Source organism: Oncorhynchus mykiss, chromosome 30 (assembly GCF_013265735.2).
Source record: "Oncorhynchus mykiss isolate Arlee chromosome 30, USDA_OmykA_1.1, whole genome shotgun sequence".
Classification (NCBI taxonomy): Eukaryota; Metazoa; Chordata; class Actinopteri; order Salmoniformes; family Salmonidae; genus Oncorhynchus; species Oncorhynchus mykiss.
The window spans coordinates 3,886,922-3,901,639 of record NC_050570.1 but is presented as its reverse complement, the minus strand read 5'-3'; the positions used below and the strand labels follow the sequence as shown (position 1 = coordinate 3,901,639).

Here is a 14,718-nt window from a genome sequence, read left to right as displayed (position 1 = left end):
GCCTGAAACTATGTCTAAAGACTGTTGACACCTTAGGGAAGCCACAGAAAAAGGAATCTGGTTGATATCCCTTTAAATGAAGGACAGGCACGCATAGGAACACAGAAATGTCAAAATAAGAGGCACTTCCTGATTGGATTATCCTCAGGCTTTCGCCTGCAATATCAGTTCTGTTATACTCACAGACAATATTTTTACAGTTTTGGAAACTTTAGAGTGTTTTCTATCTTAATCTGTCAATTATATGCATATTCTAGCATCTGGTCATGAGAAATAGGCAGTTTACTTTGGGAACGTTGTATAAAAATAGTGCCCCCTAGCTTCAAGAGGTTGCCATTTTGCCACAACTTTGGAACTATGCTTGGGGTCATTGTCCATTTGGAAGACCCATTTGCAACCAAGCTGTAACTGATGTCTTGATGTTGCTTCAATATATTGACATAATTTTCCTTTCTCATGAAGCCATCCATTTTGTGACGTGTACCAGTCCCTCCTGCAGCAAAGCATCCCCACAACATGTTGCTGCCACCCCCGTGCTTCACGGATGGTCAGGTTCTGTCGATATTGGACTCTTTTTACTGTGGATATAGATACTTTTGTACCGGTTTCCTCCAGCATCTTCACAAGGTCCTTTGCTGTTGTTCTGGGATTGATTTGCACTTTTCGCACCAAAGTACGTTCATCTCTAGGAGACAGAACGCGTCTCCTTCCTGAGCGGTATGACGGCTGCGTGGTCCCATGGGGTTTATACTTGCGTACTATTGTTTGTATAGATGAATGTGGTACCTTCAGGTGTTTGGAAATTGCTCCCAAGATGAACCAGACTTGTGGAGGTCTACATTTTTTCTTCTGAGGTCTTGGCTGATTTCTTTTGATTTTCCCATGATGTCAAGCAAAGAGGCACTGAATTTGAAGGTAGGCCTTGAAATACATCCACAGGTACACCTCTAATTGACTCAAATGTCAATTAGCTTATCAGAAGCTTCGAAAGCCATGACATAGTTTTCTGGAATTTTCCAAGATGTTTAAAGGCACAGTCAACTTTGTGTATGTAATCTTCTGACCCATTGGATTTGTGATACAGTGAATTGTAAGTGAAATAATCTGTCTGTAAACAATTGTTGGAAAAATGACTTGTGTCATGCACAAAGTAGATGCCCTAACCGACTTGCCAAAACTATAGTTTGTTATCAAGACATCTGTGGAGGGGTTGAAAAACGAGTTTTAATGACTCTTAACATAAGTGTATGTATGTAAACTTCTGACTTCAACTGTATGTTGATATGAGTAAGCGATCCATTTAGTCATCCTGTTTCAGCTTCATCTTCTCCCCCCCCCCCCAGCTGGAGGCTCGTATCCAGGCGCTGGGCTATGAGCAGGCAGACATCAGGGTGCAGAATCAGAAGCTCCACAGTCTGAACATACAGCTCCAGGAGCAGCTAGAGACCAGCCGGGAGGAGCTACAGAAAGCCCTGAAACAGTTAAAGTTCCTTCAGTCAAACACTGCCCAGGAGGAGAGGAGCAGAGAGAGGTAGGGAGGAGGGAGGGATACTGAGGGAGCCAGGAGGGAGGGAGGGGTGAGGGAGCAGAGAGGGGAGGGAGGGAGCAGAGAGGGGAGGGACGGGGGAGAGATGGGGAAGAGAGGGGGGAGCAGAGAAGGGAGGGAGGAGAGGGGAGAGGGGGGGAGCAGAGAGGGAAGGGAGGGATAGAGAGAGGGGATTGCTAACTCCTACGTGCTTTGCCATATTCTCTGAAAATGTTTATATTTGTGTTGTTGACACGGTACGCTTGAAAATATATTTTTTGTCTGTGTACGTGATCGTTGTGGAAATTGAACCCACAACCTTTGCATTGAGATTGTCACAGTGTGTTTCTCTCTAGGACTGTGCTCAAGGTCTCCAAGAACATGCAGAAAGAAAAAGACAGTCTGCAGAGACAGTTGGAGTTACTGAGGTCTGTCTGCCTGCCTGCCTGTCGTCTGTCTGCCTGCCTGTCGTCTTTCTGCCTGCCTATCGTCTGTCTGTCTGCCTGCCTGTCGTCTGTCTGTCTGCCTGCCTATCGTCTGTCTGTCTGCCTGCCTATCGTCTGTCTGTCTGCCTGCCTGTCGTCTGTCTGTCTGCCTGCCTATCGTCTGTCTGCCTATCGCCTGTCTGACTGCCTGCCTGTCATCTGTCTGACTGCCTGCCTATCGTCTGTCTGACTGCCTGCCTATCGTCTGTCTGCCTGCCTGTCGTCTGTCTGTCTGCCTGCCTATCGTCTGTCTGTCTGCCTGCCTATCGTCTGTCTGTCTGCCTGCCTGTCGTCTGTCTGACTGCCTGCCTATCGTCTGTCTGTCTGTCTGCCTATCGTCTGTCTGCCTATCGTCTGTCTGACTGCCTGCCTGTCATCTGTCTGACTGCCTGCCTATCGTCTGTCTGACTGCCTGCCTATCGTCTGTCTGTCTGCCTGCCTGTCGTCTGTCTGACTGCCTGCCTATCGTCTGTCTGTCTGCCTGCCTATCGTCTGTCTATCTGCCTGCCTATCGTGTCTGTCTGCCTGCCTGCCTGTCGTCTTTCTGCGTGCCTGTCGTCTGTCTGTCTGTCTGCCTGCCTGTCGTCTGTCTGCCTGCCTGCCTGCCTGTCGTCTGCCTGCCTGCCTGTCGTCTGCCTGCCTGCCTGTTGTCTTTCTGCCTGCCTATCGTCTGTCTGTCTGCCTGCCTGTCGTCTGTCTGTCTGCCTGCCTATCGTCTGTCTGTCTGCCTGCCTATCGTCTGTCTGTCTGCCTGCCTGTCGTCTGTCTGACTGCCTGCCTATCGTCTGTCTGTCTGCCTGCCTATCGTCTGTCTGCCTATCGTCTGTCTGACTGCCTGCCTGTCATCTGTCTGACTGCCTGCCTATCGTCTGTCTGACTGCCTGCCTATCGTCTGTCTGTCTGCCTGCCTGTCGTCTGTCTGACTGCCTGCCTATCGTCTGTCTGACTGCCTGCCTATCGTCTGTCTGACTGCCTGCCTATCGTCTGTCTGACTGCCTGCCTATCGTCTGTCTGTCTGCCTGCCTATCGTCTGTCTGCCTATCGTCTGTCTGCCTATCGTCTTTCTGCCTGCCTATCGTCTGTCTGTCTGCCTGCCTGTCGTCTGTCTGTCTGCCTGCCTATCGTCTGTCTGTCTGCCTGCCTATCGTCTGACTGCCTGCCTGTCATCTGTCTGACTGCCTGCCTGTCATCTGTCTGACTGCCTGCCTGTCGTCTGTCTGACTGCCTGCCTATCGTCTGTCTGAATGCCTGCCTATCGTCTGTCTGTCTGCCTGCCTGTCGTCTGTCTGACTGCCTGCCTATCGTCGGTCTGTCTGCCTGCCTATCGTCTGTCTGTCTGCCTGCCTGTCGTCTGTCTGTCTGCCTGCCTGCCTGTCGTCTTTCTGCCTGCCTTTCGTCTGTCTGTCTGTCTGTCTGCCTGCCTGCCTGCCTGTCGTCTGCCTGCCTGTCGTCTGCCTGCCTGCCTATCATCTGTCTGCCTGCCTGTCGTCTGTCTGCCTGCCTATCGTCTGTCTGCCTGCCTGCCTATCGTCTGTCTGCCTGCCTGCCTATCGTCTGTCTGCCTGCCTGCCTATCGTGTCTGTCTGTCTGCCTGCCTATCGTGTCTGTCTGTCTGCCTGCCTATCGTGTCTGTCTGCCTGCCTGCCTGTCGTCTGTCTGCCTGCCTATCGTCTGTCTGCCTGCCTGCCTATCGTCTGTCTGCCTGCCTGCCTATCGTCTGTCTGCCTGCCTGCCTATCGTCTGTCTGCCTGCCTGCCTATCGTCTGTCTGCCTGCCTGCCTGCCTATCGTCTGTCTGCCTGCCTGCCTGCCTATCGTCTGTCTGCCTGCCTGCCTGCCTATCGTCTGTCTGCCTGCCTGCCTGCCTATCGTCTGTCTGCCTGCCTATCGGCTGTCTACCTGCCTGCCTGTCATCTGCCTGCCTGCCTATCGTCTGTCTGCCTGCCTGTCGTCTGCTTGCCTGTCATCTGTCTGCCTGCCTGTCGTCTGTCTGTCTGCCTGCCTGTCGTCTGTCTGTCTGCCTGCCTGTCGTCTGTCTGTCTGCCTGCCTGCCTATCGTCTGCCTGCCTGCCTGCCTATCGTCTGCCTGCCTGCCTTTCGTCTGCCTGCCTGCCTATCGTCTCTGTCTGCCTGCCTGTCGTCTGTGCCTGCCTGTCGTCTGTCTGCCTGTCTGTCGTCTGTCTGCCTGTCTGTCGTCTGTCTGCCTGCCTGCCTGTCGTCTGCTTGCCTGCCTGCCTGTCGTCTGCTTGCCTGCCTGCCTGTCGTCTGCTTGCCTGCCTGCCTGTCGTCTGCTTGCCTGTCTGTCGTCTGTCTGCCTGCCTGTCTGTCGTCTGTCTGCCTGCCTGCCTATCGTCTGTCTGCCTGCCTATCGTCTGTCTGCCTGCCTATCGTCTGTCTGCCTGCCTATCGTCTGTCTGTGTTTGACTGCCTGTGGTCTGCCTGCATGTCTGCTTGCCTGTCTGTCTGTCAGCGGGTTACCAGTTTGTTTATTGGAGAGCAAATCACATTTGTTGTTTATGAAGTGCTTACTGTACACGTTACTATGTGTTTGTTTCTGATTTGTTTATCCTCTCAGGGATATGAACAAACGTCTGAGAGATGAGAAAGACACACATCAGTCCCAGAAGAGGGTCAGTGTTGGTCACCGACGCTCTCTCCTCGTCTCTCCTCTTCTCTCCTCGTCTCTCCTCGTCTCCCCTCGTCTCCACCAGTCTGTCCCACCATCACCACTCCCAAACTCCCACTGTCACTATACGGGGCTCCACCCCCTGGACACGCCCCTACTACCCAAACTGAACCATGCTAGTTCTCCCTGGACACGCCCCTACTACCCCTACTGAACCATGCTAGTTCTCCCTGGACACACCCCCACTACCCCCTACTGAACCATGCTAGTTCTCCCTGGACACGCCCCTACTACCCCTACTGAACCGTGCTAGTTCTCCCTGGACACTCCCCTACTGAACCGTGCTAGTTCTCCCTGGACACGCCCCTACTGAACCATACTAGTTCTCCCTGGACACACCCCTACTGAACCATGCTAGTTCTCCCTGGACACACCCCTACTGAACCATGCTAGTTCTCCCTGGACACACCCCTACTGAACAATGCTAGTTCTCCCTGGACACACCCCTACTGAACCGTGCTAGTTCTCCCTGGACACTCCCCTACTGAACCGTGCTAGTTCTCCCTGGACACACCCCTACTAACCTCTACTGAACCATGCTAGTTCTCCCTGGACACACCCCTACTGAACCATGCTAGTTCTCCCTGGACACACCCCTACTGAACAATGCTAGTTCTCCCTGGACACACCCCTACTGAACCGTGCTAGTTCTCCCTGGACACACCCCTACTGAACCATGCTAGTTCTCCCTGGACACACCCCTACAACCCTTACTGAACCATGCTAGTTCTCCCTGGACACACCCCTACTGAACCACGCTAGTTCTCCCTGGACACACCCCTACTAAACAACGCTAGTTCTCCCTGGACGCACCCCTACTAAACAACGCTAGTTCTCCCTGGACGCACCCCTACTGAACCATGCTAGTTCTCCCTGGACGCACCCCTACTGAACCATGTTCGTTCTCCCTGGACACACCCCTACTGAACCACATTAGTTCTCCCTGGACACACCCCTACTGAACCGTGCTAGTTCTCCCTGGACACACCCCTACTGAACCATGCTAGTTCTCCCTGGACACACCCCCACTACCCCCTACTGAACCACATTAGTTCTCCCTGGACACACCCCTACTGAACCATGTTAGTTCTCCCTGGACACACCCCCACTACCCCTACTGAACCATGTTAGTTCTCCCTGGACACACCCCTACTACCCCTACTGAACCATGCTAGTTTTCCCTGGACACTCCCCTACTGAACCATGCTAGTTTTCCCTGGACACTCCCCTACTGAACCACATTAGTTCTCCCTGGACACACCCCTACTGAACCATGTTAGTTCTCCCTGGACACACCCCTACTACCCCTACTGAACCACATTAGTTCTCCCTGGACACACCCCTACTGAACCGTGCTAGTTCTCCCTGGACACACCCCTACTGAACCATGTTAGTTCTCCCTGGACACACCCCTACTACCCCTACTGAACCACATTAGTTCTCCCTGGACACACCCCTACTGAACCGTGCTAGTTCTCCCTGGACACACCCCTACTGAACCGTGCTAGTTCTCCCTGGACACACCCCTACTGAACCATGCTAGTTCTCCCTGGACACACCCCTACTGAACCATGCTAGTTCTCCCTGGACACGCCCCTACTACCCCCTACTGAACCACATTAGTTCTCCCTGGACACACCCCTACTGAACCATGTTAGTTCTCCCTGGACACACCCCTACTACCCCTACTGAACCACATTAGTTCTCCCTGGACACACCCCTACTGAACCGTGCTAGTTCTCCCTGGACACACCCCTACTGAACCGTGCTAGTTCTCCCTGGACACACCCCTACTGAACCGTGCTAGTTCTCCCTGGACACACCCCTACTGAACCATGCTAGTTCTCCCTGGACACACCCCTACAACCCTTACTGAACCATGCTAGTTCTCCCTGGACACACCCCTACTGAACCACGCTAGTTCTCCCTGGACACACCCCTACTAAACAACGCTAGTTCTCCCTGGACGCACCCCTACTAAACAACGCTAGTTCTCCCTGGACGCACCCCTACTGAACCATGCTAGTTCTCCCTGGACGCACCCCTACTGAACCATGTTCGTTCTCCCTGGACACACCCCTACTGAACCACATTAGTTCTCCCTGGACACACCCCTACTGAACCGTGCTAGTTCTCCCTGGACACACCCCTACTGAACCATGCTAGTTCTCCCTGGACACACCCCCACTACCCCCTACTGAACCACATTAGTTCTCCCTGGACACACCCCTACTGAACCATGTTAGTTCTCCCTGGACACACCCCCACTACCCCTACTGAACCATGTTAGTTCTCCCTGGACACACCCCTACTACCCCTACTGAACCATGCTAGTTTTCCCTGGACACTCCCCTACTGAACCATGCTAGTTTTCCCTGGACACTCCCCTACTGAACCACATTAGTTCTCCCTGGACACACCCCTACTGAACCATGTTAGTTCTCCCTGGACACACCCCTACTACCCCTACTGAACCACATTAGTTCTCCCTGGACACACCCCTACTGAACCGTGCTAGTTCTCCCTGGACACACCCCTACTGAACCATGTTAGTTCTCCCTGGACACACCCCTACTACCCCTACTGAACCACATTAGTTCTCCCTGGACACACCCCTACTGAACCGTGCTAGTTCTCCCTGGACACACCCCTACTGAACCGTGCTAGTTCTCCCTGGACACACCCCTACTGAACCATGCTAGTTCTCCCTGGACACACCCCTACTGAACCATGCTAGTTCTCCCTGGACACGCCCCTACTACCCCCTACTGAACCACATTAGTTCTCCCTGGACACACCCCTACTGAACCATGTTAGTTCTCCCTGGACACACCCCTACTACCCCTACTGAACCACATTAGTTCTCCCTGGACACACCCCTACTGAACCGTGCTAGTTCTCCCTGGACACACCCCTACTGAACCGTGCTAGTTCTCCCTGGACACACCCCTACTGAACCGTGCTAGTTCTCCCTGGACACACCCCTACTGAACCATGCTAGTTCTCCCTGGACACACCCCTACTGAACCATGCTAGTTCTCCCTGGACACACCCCTACAATCCCTACTGAACCATGTTAGTTCTCCCTGGACACACCCCTACTGAACCACATTAGTTCTCCCTGGACACACCCCTACTGAACCACATTAGTTCTCCCTGGACACACCCCTACTGAACCATGTTAGTTCTCCCTGGACACACCCCTACTACCCCTACTGAACCACATTAGTTCTCCCTGGACACACCCCTACTGAACCGTGCTAGTTCTCCCTGGACACACCCCTACTGAACCACATTAGTTCTCCCTGGACACACCCCTACTACCCCTACTGAACCACATTAGTTCTCCCTGGACACACCCCTACTGAACCACATTAGTTCTCCCTGGACACACCCCTACTGAACCATGTTAGTTCTCCCTGGACACACCCCTACTGAACCATGCTAGTTCTCCCTGGACACACCCCTACTGAACCACATTAGTTCTCCCTGGACACACCCCTACTGAACCATGTTAGTTCTCCCTGGACACACCCCTACTACCCCTACTGAACCACATTAGTTCTCCCTGGACACACCCCTACTGAACCGTGCTAGTTCTCCCTGGACACACCCCTACTGAACCACATTAGTTCTCCCTGGACACACCCCTACTGAACCATGCTAGTTCTCCCTGGATACACCCCTACTACCCCTACTGAACCATGCTAGTTCTCCCTGGACACACCCCTACTACCCCTACTGAACCATGTTAGTTCTCCCTGGACACACCCCTACTGAACCGTGCTAGTTCTCCCTGGACACACCCCTACTGAACCATGTTAGTTCTCCCTGGACACACCCCTACTGAACCACATTAGTTCTCCCTGGACACACCCCTACTGAACCGTGCTAGTTCTCCCTGGACACACCCCTACTGAACCATGTTAGTTCTCCCTGGACACACCCCCACTACCCCCTACTGAACCACATTAGTTCTCCCTGGACACACCCCTACTGAACCGTGCTAGTTCTCCCTGGACACACCCCTACTGAACCATGTTAGTTCTCCCTGGACACACCCCTACTACCCCCTACTGAACCACGCTAGTTCTCCCTGGACACACCCCTACTGAACCGTGCTAGTTCTCCCTGGACACACCCCTACTGAACCATGCTAGTTCTCCCTGGACACACCCCTATTGAACCATGTTAGTTCTCCCTGGACACACCCCTACTGAACCATGTTAGTTCTCCCTGGACACACCCCTATTGAACCATGTTAGTTCTCCCTGGACACACCCCTACTACCACTACTGAACCATGCTAGTTCTCCCTGGATACGCCCCTACTACCACTACTGAACCATGCTAGTTCTCCCTGGATACGCCCCTACTACCCCCTACTGAACCATGCTAGTTCTCCCTGGACACGCCCCTACTACCCCCTACTGAACCATGCTAGTTCTCCCTGGACACGCCCCTACTACCCCCTACTGAACCATGCTAGTTCTCCCTGGATACGCCCCTACTACCCCTACTGAACCATGCTAGTTCTCCCTGGACACACCCCTACTACCACTACTGAACCATGCTAGTTCTCCCTGGACACACCCCTACTACCACTACTGAACCATGCTAGTTCTCCCTGGACACACCCCTACTACCCCTACTGAACCATGCTAGTTCTCCCTGGACACACCCCTACTACCACTACGGTTCATGCTAGTTCTCCCTGGACACACCCCTACTACCACTACTGAACCATGCTAGTTCTCCCTGGACACACCCCTACTACCACTACTGAACCATACCTATGTTTTGTAGACGGCATCTCTAGTACTGGGTAATATTTGTAACTGTGATGATATTTCAGAGTCACTGTTTTTTAGGGGTATGTTTTGAGAGAGGCTGTGAGCAGATGAGATCTTCCTTGGTCAGATCACGTTACATTGTAAAGGAAAAACCTCTGGGCCATAATGAATGTTAATCATGTGTGGCGAAGGAACAGACTGGTACCTCCAAGTCTGTTTCAACGCAAAGGGAATCGCTGTTTCTGAGGTAAACAGCATTTTATAGATTTTTGTTGTTGTTGTTGAGTTTGAGTATTTTTTTTTGAACAATGTTATTTTGAAGGTGAGAAATATGCATCCCATAATACTGTATCTTTAATGGTCTGTAGATTCCAAGGTAGCACTTTCATCTTTCTTGATCAAACGTTTTTGTTATTTTTTATTTAATAAAAGGAACAAAGTATTGAAAACACAGGAAGTTCTTGCAATCCAGCATACAGTACAATATTGTAAAATAAACAACTGCACCGGGGACGGGAGGGGACGGGACGGGAGGGGACGGGACGGGAGGGGACGGGACGGGAGGGGAGGGGACGGGAGGGGAGGGGACGGGAGGGGACGAGACGGGAGGGGAGGGGACGGGAGGGGAGGGGACGGGACATGTTCCTAGTGCAAAAGCAATGTGCAAAAAAAAATGATCCTTAACCTCATTGTAATCTAGCAGTGTGATTTCATTTGAAACAGGCGATATTGACGAGACGATTATTTAACTAGAGTTTAGTAAACTGAGTGGACGGTAAATTGTTGCACTTTACACAATGCTTTTACGCAATTAACACATGTACTTGAGAACTCCATAAAATGAAATATCTGTGTATTTACCTGTTATCTATTTTGTAAACATGTTCATGTGTTGATATTTTAATGTCTTTTTGACCACATAAATGTTGTTACATCACCATTTTGGTGCCCGAATAAACAACACATATATCCATTTTTAGTTTTTTCATTCTGGTTTCTCTGCCATCATGTTCAGCCTCCTAATGTCAGGAAGCCTCTGCGGAAGAAAGGCTCAGTGATAGGGAACTACATACTGCAAGACAAGCCAATCGAAAGGTTTGTTTCATCCATGATTCAGCCACTAAACCGTATGCTGTGCAGGCCGCAGCCTTAGTCTATTTTTAATGAAGTTTTAAGATGGAACTAACAGTTATAATAACTTAAGTTATTATGACTGTTTTATAGTAACTAAGTATAATTGACCTAAGGAAGTAACTAATGTTCTGTCCCGTTGATTTACTAAGACAGCTGAGCTCTTTCAGCCAATCAGAGCTGGAGCAGGCTTCAGATGGGATACCATGTAACTCGTCCAAGAGAAGACAGGCATTCGGAGAACACAGCTGTGACGATAATGGACGGACTGAAGCAATACAGGTACTGTGGACTCTTCAAGTGGAATCACCTTTCAGAGAGAGCGAGAGAGAGATATATGCAAATATAGGACATTTGCAGGACATTTGCATTCTGTATAACCACGATGGAAGGTCTGGGACATACTTACGTTACGACTGAGAATTTAGACAGACCAACTGAATAACGTCGCATACCCCCCCATCTGCTCCTTCCTCTACAGGCCAGACTGACCAGCACCCACCCTCAGAGGGTATTCAAGGTGGTGTTTTTGGGGAACTCGGGAGTGGGCAAAAGCTCCTTCATCCACCACTACTGCAATGGACACTTCCCCAACACACTGGGTACTACTGTGGGTAAGAGAGTTAGACCCAATAACACACTGGGTATTACTGTGGGTAAGAGAGTTAGACCCAATAACAGACTGGGTACTACTGTGGGTAAGAGAGTTAGACCCAATAACACACTGGGTACTGCTGTGGGTAAGAGAGTTAGACCCAATAACACACTGGGTACTACTGTGGGTAAGAGATTTAGACCCAATAACAGACTGGGTACTACTGTGGGTAAGAGAGTTAGACCCAATAACACACTGGGTACTACTGTGGGTAAGAGAGTTAGACCCAATAACACACTGGGTACTGCTGTGGGTAAGAGAGTTAGACCCAATAACACACTGGGTACTACTGTGGGTAAGAGAGTTAGACCCAATAACACACTGGGTACTGCTGTGGGTAAGAGAGTTAGACCCAATAACACACTGGGTACTACTGTGGGTAAGAGATTTAGACCCAATAACAGACTGGGTACTACTGTGGGTAAGAGAGTTAGACCCAATAACACACTGGGTACTACTGTGGGTAAGAGAGTTAGACCCAATAACACACTGGGTACTGCTGTGGGTAAGAGAGTTAGACCCAATAACACACTGGGTACTACTGTGGGTAAGAGATTTAGACCCAATAACAGACTGTGTACTGCTGTGGGTAAGAGAGTTAGACCCAATAACACACTGGGTACTACTGTGGGTAAGAGATTTAGACCCAATAACAGACTGGGTACTACTGTGGGTAAGAGAGTTAGACCCAATAACACACTGGGTACTACTGTGGGTAAGAGAGTTAGACCCAATAACACACTGGGTACTGCTGTGGGTAAGAGAGTTAGACCCAATAACACACTGGGTACTGCTGTGGGTAAGAGAGTTAGACCCAATAACACACTGGGTACTACTGTGGGTAAGAGAGTTAGACCCAATAACACACTGGGTACTACTGTGGGTAAGAGAGTGGTCATGTCCAAAATCTGTCTCGCTTACTACATACTATTTATAGCATACTCTTTAGTAATTTTTTAAAATTGTACCTTTATTTAACCAGGCAAGTCAGTTAAGAACAAATTCTTATTTTCAATGACTGCCTAGGAACAGTGGGTTAACTGCCTGTTCAGGGGCAGAAAGACAGATTTGTACCTTGTCAGCTCGGGGATATGAACTTGCAACCTTTCGGTTACTAGTCCAACGCTCTAACCACTAGGCTACCCTGCCGATGTAAGCAACAAATATCAACATACTAGACTCACTAATATTGAGAGTGTGTTGTTGCCACCATTCCTTCATTTCGGTACAGCACGTTCCCCTCAGCCGATTATCAGCTGTTGTCGAAGACGATTCACTTCCTCAATATCATGCAGAGAAATGTACTAGATGAAAAGCTGGAATGATTACGACATCCAGGAATTTAAAGCGAGTGGAGTGGAGTGGACTACATGGGGAATAGGGGAGGGAGTGGACTACATGGGGAATAGGGGAGGGAGTGGACTACATGGGGAATAGGGGAGGGTGTGGACTACATGGGGAATAGGGGAGGTAGTGGATTACATGGGGAATAGGGGAGGGAGTGGACTACATGGGGAATAGGGGAGGTAGTGGACTACATGGGGAGGTAGTGGACTACATGGGGAATAGGGAAGGTAGTGGACTACATGGGGAATAGGGGAGGTAGTGGTCCTCGTGGAGGTAGTGGACTACATGGGGAATAGGGGAGGGAGTGGACTACATGGGGAATAGGGGAGGGAGTGGACTACATGGGGAATAGGGGAGGTAGTGGTCCTCATGTGGAGGTAGTGGTCCTCATGTGGAGGTAGTGGTCCTCATGTGGAGGTAGTGGACTACATGGGGAATAGGGGAGGGAGTGGATTACATGGGGAATAGGGGAGGTAGTGGACTACATGGGGAGGTAGTGGACTACATGGGGAATAGGGGAGGGAGTGGACTACATGGGGAATAGGGGAGGTAGTGGTCCTCATGTGGAGGTAGTGGACTACATGGGGAATAGGGGAGGTAGTGGTCCTCATGTGGAGGTAGTGGACTACATGGGGAATAGGGGAGGTAGTGGTCCTCATGTGGAGGTAGTGGACTACATGGGGAGGTAGTGGACTACATGGGGAGGTAGTGGACTACATGGGGAATAGGGGATACTTATTTTCCACCATAATTTGCAAATAAATTCATTAAAAATCCTACAATGTGATTTTCTGGAGAAAAAAAATCTCATTTTATCTGTCATAGTGGGTACCTATGATGGGTACCTATGATTAATATTACAGGCCTCCATGGGGAGGTAGTGGACTACATGGGGAGGTAGTGGATTACATGGGGAATAGTGGAGGGAGTGGACTACATGGGGAATAGAGGAGGGAGTGGACTACATGGGGAATAGGGGAGGGAGTGGACTACATGGGGAGGTAGTGGACTACATGGGGAATATGGGAGGTAGTGGATTACATGGGGAGGTAGTGGATTACATGGGGAGGTAGTGGACTACATGGGGAGGTAGTGGATTACATGGGGAATAGGGGAGGGATTGGACTACATGGGGAATAGGGGAGGGAGTGGACTACATGGGGAATAGGGGAGGGAGTGGACTACATGGGGAATAGGGGAGGGGGTGGACTACATGGGGAGGTAGTGGACTACATGGGGAGGTAGTGGACTACATGGTGAGGTAGTGGACTACATGGGGAGGTAGTGGACTACATGGGGAGGTAGTGGACTACATGGAGAATAGGGGAGGGAGTGGACTACATGGGGACTAGAGGAGGGAGTGGACTACATGGGGAATAGGGGAGGGAGTGGACTACATGGGGAATAGGGGAGGGAGTGGACTACATGGGGAATAGGGGAGGTAGTGGACTACATGGGGAGGTAGTGGACTACATGGGGAGGTAGTGGACTACATGGGGAGGTAGTGGACTACATGGAGAATAGGGGAGGGAGTGGACTACCTGGGGAATAGGGGAGGGAGTGGACTACATGGGGAATAGGGGAGGGAGTGGATTACATGGGGAATAGGGGAGGTAGTGGTCCTCATGTGGAGGTAGTGGTCCTCATGTGGAGGTAGTGGACTACATGGGGAATAGGGGAGGGAGTGGATTACATGGGGAATAGGGGAGGTAGTGGACTACATGGGGAGGTAGTGGACTACATGGGGAATAGGGGAGGTAGTGGACTACATGGGGAATAGGGGAGGTAGTGGTCCTCATGTGGAGGTAGTGGACTACATGGGGAATAGGGGAGGTAGTGGTCCTCATGTGGAGGTAGTGGACTACATGGGGAATAGGGGAGGTAGTGGTCCTCATGTGGAGGTAGTGGACTACATGGGGAGGTAGTGGACTACATGGGGAGGTAGTGGACTACATGGGGAGGTAGTGGACTACATGGGGAGGTAGTGGACTACATGGGGAGGTAGTGGACTACATGGGGAATAGGGGAGGTAGTGGACTACATGGGGAATAGGGGAGGTAGTGGTCCTCATGTGGAGGTAGTGGACTACATGGGGAAT

The 14,718-nt window shown here is 51.0% G+C and overlaps 1 protein-coding gene and 1 long non-coding RNA gene across 9 annotated transcripts in view; one reads left to right on the top strand and one right to left on the bottom strand.

Annotated features, from left to right (window-relative positions):
• The window catches only part of cracr2b (calcium release activated channel regulator 2B), a 43,016-nt gene that overhangs the window by 19,275 nt on the left and 9,023 nt on the right, over window positions 1–14,718 (top strand). For 6 of the 8 annotated variants that reach the window (XM_036968656.1, XM_036968654.1, XM_036968652.1 and 3 more), the window contains exons 9-14: window positions 1,344–1,531; window positions 1,867–1,953; window positions 4,585–4,639; window positions 10,503–10,582; window positions 10,771–10,900; window positions 11,100–11,232. In XM_036968656.1, the coding sequence (XP_036824551.1) occupies window positions 1,344–1,531; window positions 1,867–1,953; window positions 4,585–4,639; window positions 10,503–10,582; window positions 10,771–10,900; window positions 11,100–11,232 (673 nt within the window). The remainder of the gene's footprint in view (window positions 1–1,343; window positions 1,532–1,866; window positions 1,954–4,584; window positions 4,640–10,502; window positions 10,583–10,770; window positions 10,901–11,099; window positions 11,233–14,718) is intronic. The other 2 variants (XM_036968657.1, XM_036968658.1) reach the window with 1 other exon arrangement.
• On the bottom strand, window positions 4,863–6,488 carry LOC118945778. Its single transcript, XR_005040865.1, has 2 exons — window positions 6,341–6,488; window positions 4,863–6,110 (listed from the first exon to the last, which is right to left on the bottom strand). It is a non-coding gene; the product is annotated as an uncharacterized LOC118945778 (long non-coding RNA).